We start from the raw sequence: 6,681 nt of genomic DNA, 5'->3' as shown, positions 1-6,681 counted from the left end.
TAGTACAATGCATTTATCAGTGCCTTTGTCATGGAGATAAGCAAGGTTGCTGCAGTTGGTTGCACTCTAAATGGCTTATATCTGTTATTCTGTACAAAGTAGGTAGCCCCTGTGATTTCCTTATAACAGGCCACCAAAAGGCATTATGGAACACTGGTCTCCTTATATATTGTGCTCTTCCTGAATACAGTGACTTGGCCTTAACAGTTGTAACTGAGCAGAGACACCGGAGGTTTTTTTAGGAAAGTTATACGTTCCGCAATGCTGTACAAAAGGATCCAATAAAAAAAAGTTATATTCACAAACATTGATATGAGCTACTAAAGCCAGAGATTTTAGCCAATTAAATCACTGGCAGCTACTGCTGATTGATATTAACTATACCAGCCAGCTCATTTCTGCAATGCAATGGCAATAAGGTCCAAGGGCATTCCATTAATCAGACACCCTCCCTCCCCCCCATCATGCTGCGCGAGCCCAGTTCTCAGCCGCTGTATTTAAAATGTCCTCACACATAAGCTGAGTCACTGGACTGAGTCCTGCCAAAGTTGGGCACCCCCATCCTGGGCAAATCCTTATTCCTGATCTCATATATGGATTTCCTTTTTGCTTGTACTCCCCTGACTGCCGTCTTGATCTTTCGCCAGCCCAAGTGGTTCAGCTCCGCCAAATTGAGCACAACACATAGGCCACTAACTGCAAACATAAAAACCAGGAATACTGTCTTCTCTGTTGGCCTAGACACATAACACTCCACCTCTTTGATGCAAGGATATCTGTCACATTCATACATGGACGGGACATTAAACCCATACAGGAAATATTGTCCCACTAGGAAACCAATCTCCAGAGCATTTCTGAAGACCACCTGGATGATATAAAATCTGGAGATTCCTTCTTGGCGCCTCATCTTGGATTTGGTGGTTCGAATGGATGGGTTTGGAATTTCCTTGATCTCTAAGCAGTCAGGCTCAGCCTCCTTGGTGGAGTTCTCTGTGTTTTGCAGGACACCATTAACCAAGGTGTTTTTAATCTTCTTGCTGTCCTCTCGTTTTACAGTGTCCTGGTCTCTGTCTACAGTTAAGAAGACTGTCGAGTACCGTCTCTCCCTCTGCTTGGCCGACTGGTGGACAGAGTAAGTAATAAAGCAGAGACTTGGTGTACAGACCATAATAATTTGAAATACCCAGTATCTTATATGAGAGATTGGGAAAGCCCTGTCGTAGCATGCCTGATTACATCCTGGCTGAAGAGTGTTGCACACAAACATAGTTTGCTCGTCATCATAAACAGTCTCTCCAACAATGGCCACGATAAGTATCCGGAAGATGACAACCACTGTCAGCAGAATCCTGAAGGCGAAAAAAGCATCTTTAATATACAGAAGAAATTATACTTATAGATGGGGGTATCAGTTTTGAGTATTTTGAGAAATATCCTTATTTTATGCTTATCCCTTGCGGATGAATATATCCAGTTATTACATTGTTCTAAAGCAGGTAATTTCACACTGTGCCATTAAATTCCAAGTAATGTGCTGCAAAAAAAACTGTAAGCTCTGCATATAAATATAATAAAAATATGTTGTGACTGTCAGCAGAAAAGGGCTAAGGCAGAATATTGATCTCAGCTCAATTTGGTAACAATCGGCATGCTGCACATACTGGGAGAAGGGGAGAATGCCAAAAATAAACTCAGCAGTTGTAGGGACTGCAAATTTGCATGCAAATTGTCTTTCAAACCATTCCCCAGTGACACAAATAGGATGTATAAAGGGAAACAAGATCAACGTAAGGCAATTACTTTCACAGTATTTAAAATTCATTCTTGCAGGAGAGAGGACATTAGGTGCTGTGCTATCCATGCATGCATTCTGCAATTATATTCTTAAAAATCTAAAAAAAAAAAACGAATTTCACTCAGTTTAGTCTAATAGCCTTTTTATCGGAGTAACTAGTATTACTAGGTTACATTACATTTCCACTGTATGTACTGCAGGACCCCTGTACCTTTACATAAAATAGCACAACGAATCTGAAAACCCCCCATAATTAATCTAGTACTGTATGTTTAGTGGGCTTCTGGCAAGTTAAAAACAAAGACTAAATAATTTGTGGCAGTTAAAAAGGCCAAGAAATGAATGTTATAGTGGCAATTCTTTTAATAATGCAAAATGCCAACTCTCCAAATCTTCCATAATTGTTTCAAATTATCCAACCCGGAATGGTGTGCAATTCTACATCATCTTTTCAAAGTTTCAAGGGGTTGAAAAGATTTACTCTGTAGCCTGTATTAACTCTGCGGCCACGGGGATAGTTTCAATGAAGTCTGGTTCAGACAAAACAGCAGTTATATATATATATATATATATATATATATATATATAATATATTAGTATATTAGATACAGGCCCCATTCCTGTCCTAGTTCAGCTCTGCCAAATGGATGTTCTCCATTCTGTGCACATTGATTTGGAAGTCTGTTACTTAGAACACTTCTTCCTGAATGTTCTCATCATGCCACAAATGGAACTGCATTTCATTACAGATACCATTTGACAGCATAAGGGTGAGAAGGTTTGGATGGCCAGTGTCGGACTGGGACTCCAGGGGGGACACCAGGGGCCCACCCAAAAATCTTAGAACAGGGGCCCGCCATAAAACCTTAGGCCAGGGGCCCACTCTCAGTACTAATATTCTTCATCTCCTCATTCAACCTCTATTCTCCTAGTCTGTTTTCTTTATATACTATAATCTATTTCGCCTCTTTGTTCTCATAGAAATAGGGAATGGCCATGAAATAGGCCAAAAGTTTAGCAGCATGAGGGTCCACTGACACCTGGGCCCACCGGGAGTTTTCCTGGTATCCCAGTGGGCCAGTCCGACACTGTGGATGGCACAGTTCCGAATACAAGGCACTGGAAGTAAGGAGATACATTTAGTGAGGACATAGGTCCAAGGGGAATGGTTTGTCAACATCCTGCCCAGAAAGCTTGTCCTTTCTCATTGATGTCTAGGAGGAGCTGTCCAGTGCTGAAACTGACCCTGCAGGGGAATGTATACTGACAGCACATCCATTCCTACAGCCTGGCACCCATACATGAGCAAGCTACACTTCTTCTCTTGTTGGGGTATATATTAACACTCAATGTTTAAACTGGACTTCTAAACATAGTGATCTTACAGTAGCAGATAGGTCCACTGCTTTCTGATTCCTAATTCCATTATATCAGAGAAAATTGAAGTGTTATGAGACAATATGATGGAAAAAAAGATTTAATGGATTAAAATATTAACTTGCTCTGCTCCCATAAGATTCCAAGGCTGCACAGTCATCTGAATTATATGAGTTATAATGCATTGCTTTGCATTGTTAGTGGAGACTCCAACTGTGAATGCGTAAATGTGATTTTGAGCCCCATGAACTCTCTTATTAGTGCTATAATATTGTTACTTTATGTCTTGGCTTGCTCGGCTCTGTAGAATGGATAACTCAGCAGCACAGCTTCTAGCTGCGTGGGACAAAATGCACTTCTGCGATACAAGTTGTGAGTCTACCTTCCCTGAAATATACGTATGGACCTTTGCATTGTATTTAGCTGTATGTCATGGTGTGATGAGTTTATATAGAGTACAACTGCACTTTTTAATTAACTATTTTTGAATTGCTATTTGCCCCCAAATGTATAAATTACTGCTTCTGTCTATGCATATGTTTGCCTGTGTGTGATTGTGTAAGTTTGTGGGTCTATCTGTATTTGTGTATGTATTATGTGTATGAGCGTATGTGAAAGCATGTGTGACTGTGTATGTATACGTGTACCTGGATGTATTTTTATTTGTTTTACTTGTGTGTGTGTCTGTCTGTCCATGTGTTTCTTAGTGCCTATATTATATGTTTTTATGAGTGCATTTAAAACTGTAAGCCTGTACCACTGTGTATTTGTACAGCATATGTGTGTTTTTCTACATCTATGTCTCTTTTTGTCTGTTTGTTTGTGTGTTTTTGTCCATTTCTTTCTGTGTCTGTGTGTCAGTATCATTGTGTGCTTTTACATATGTGTTTGTATGCATTTATATGTTAGTGTCTGTATCGCTCTATAATAAAGACCAAATGTATCCATAAGTCTGTATTTGTGTATTTATACAGAATACATGTGCATGTATTTATCCTTAAGTGTATTTGTGTACACATTCGTGTATTTTCTTTGTGTACATGTGTATATATATATATATATATATATATATATATATATATATATATATATATATATAGATATAGATATAGATATATATATATAGATATGTCAAGTATATTTTTCCAGATATATTGCTCTTAATGCTATTATGGATCAGTAAGCCAGAAATGAGAACAGAAGGTGTATGGCCATATATTTTACTGTGGTCATGACAAGTGTTCCCTTGTGGAGCAAAATGCTGATAATTAAACGGGTAATTCATCAATCACCAGCTTTGCTTGTATCAGTTATATCCTGCAGAAACCAATCTGTGTGACAGCCTCTCAAGAACACAACGATCTGTTTAATTATCTTGTGCATTTTTCAAAGGCTGGTGTGTATGATGAATTTCTTACCTATGTGTAAGGTTGTAGAGTGTATGAGCAGTGCTGGAATACAGCATATGTGTGTATGCAGTAAGAAAGAGCATTTAGAGGCAACTTGCTGAGGGTGCAGGGAAAAGGAACCTACAGGAGCAAGTCACTTTAGTTAATAGGCAGCATGGTCTTCAGCGGTACGGTAATTGCATAGCGTTAACTACCAGTACACCCCTTGCATAGAGCTGCCTCTCGCAGGGAAGGTTCCATCTCCTGATCGCAGGGACATGCCATTTGGAAGTTGCACTGTAATTAGGATTGACAGGTAAGGGGGATTTCACTCTAAGCCCATTCTATTGTAGGTCACCAGCAAAACCCTACACAACAAAACCAAGCACTGCTTTCAACAACAAGCAAACCTTATACTCTCAGCTCTAAACTAAGTGTAGTACTACCATGTCTTCCTTTCTGATTAACCATAATCAAGCATACTGTGTAAAATACACCAGCGTACAGACACAACGGACAGCTCGTCTTCTCACTCCCCTCATTCTGATCAAAATGCTTCATTGCACATTAGAATAGGCACATACAATTCCAGCAACATAACCATTAAGATAAAGTGTAAACCAACATTTTTTGCATTATTTCTTCCAGTTTGTAGACTTTGTAATAACATTCTGAACTCCACATAAAAACAGATAGAGATTATCAAAAACTGCTTTGCCGGATCCCATTTCCAAACCTTGTTTCTTTCTTGATCATTTGTTATAAGAAACTCTCATAAGGGAACATGCAGGAGGAAACCCAAATCACCATTTATGTTAGTGTATATTATATACATTACTTACCTTCCTATCATAGTACTGTGCTGCTGCACAGCAGCCTCCAAAAGTCTTTCTAAGATAGTCCATTCTCCCATCGCTGTACATCGGAGACCTGGTTCTGCGGGGAGGCTTTACACCTTCTTCTGGGGAAGCCACCAGGGTAGGTGACTTGTGCTCAGAATGCACTAATCTGTGGCTGGGTAATCAAAGGTGCCCCTACACGAGTAGGCTGCTAGCACTGTCTTACTGCCTGTAATCTCCCTTTAAGTAGTCTCTGCTTGCGTCATGCAGACAGGTCCCTGGCCAGGAGCCAGAGACAGCCAGTGGGATTCTGCTAAATGTTATTATTGCAAAGAAGGGAGGGAAATGAGAGAAAGGAGAGGCGGAGGAAGCTGGTGTAATACTTAGATAACAGATTAATTTGTGATCAAGTTATTCTGTTTAATCTGGTCCACAGACTGCAAATCCAGAAATGAGAAGAGCAGACAGGGAGTTAACGGAAACCTGCCAATGGGTTGGACAGGGGCTGGACTATGTGTTTGGGAGGCAGGTGAACAGTGCACTTCTTAACCTCTCACTTGCAGCCTGGAACTTGCTGTCTGATAGAATCCTTTTTTCACCAGGCTAGGGCTAAGTTGAATGCACACACCACAATCACACACATATATTACAAGCACACAAACGCACATACACAGTCATGCTTTCACACACACATATACAAAATAAACACAAAGACAGACCCACAGACATAAACAGTCACACACAGGCATACATAGGCAGACACAAAAACATACATTGACTTGACAGTGCCATAAAACACACAGGTCTGCAACATCTATTTCAGACTCAAAATCTGTAGTTCATTTTGTCTGGCAGAACTAGGAGCTGAACTGCTGAGTTATCCATTTTACAGAAACACAGCAAGCCACTACATAGAGTAACAATACTATAGCGCTAATAAGAGAGTGTGTGGGGCTCACACATCACATTTACACGTTCACAGCTGGAGTCTGCTCTAACAGTGCATTATAATTCATATGCTACAGATGCCTGTGCAGCATGGAAACCTTATGGCAGCAGACCAAGTTAATATTTTAATGCTATTCCATTACATTGCACCATAACACTTCAATTCTCTCTGACATAATGAAATTAGGAATCAAAGGATTAGTACATGTTTCCTAGGAAGCACTGAACCTGTCTGCTGCAGTTTCAGCTTTGACTGGTAATATATACCCCAACAAGAGAAGAAGTGTAGCTTGCTCATGTATGGGTGCCAGGCTGTAGGAATGGATGTGCT

At 40.1% G+C, this 6,681-nt stretch overlaps 1 protein-coding gene across 1 annotated transcript; it reads right to left on the bottom strand.

Annotated features, from left to right (window-relative positions):
• Window positions 1-277: 277 nt before the first annotated feature.
• On the bottom strand, window positions 278-5,825 carry LOC108699229 (gap junction delta-2 protein). Its single transcript, XM_018231180.2, has 2 exons — window positions 5,406-5,825; window positions 278-1,352 (listed from the first exon to the last, which is right to left on the bottom strand). The coding sequence occupies exons 1-2, from the start codon at window positions 5,474-5,476 to the stop codon at window positions 509-511; spliced, it is 915 nt and encodes a 304-aa protein (XP_018086669.1). The 5' UTR covers window positions 5,477-5,825; the 3' UTR covers window positions 278-508.
• Window positions 5,826-6,681: the final 856 nt, after the last annotated feature.

This window comes from Xenopus laevis, chromosome 8L (assembly GCF_017654675.1).
Source record: "Xenopus laevis strain J_2021 chromosome 8L, Xenopus_laevis_v10.1, whole genome shotgun sequence".
NCBI classification, from domain to species: Eukaryota; Metazoa; Chordata; class Amphibia; order Anura; family Pipidae; genus Xenopus; species Xenopus laevis.
Note: the sequence above shows the minus strand (reverse complement) of the source record. Positions and strands in the feature narration are given on the sequence as shown.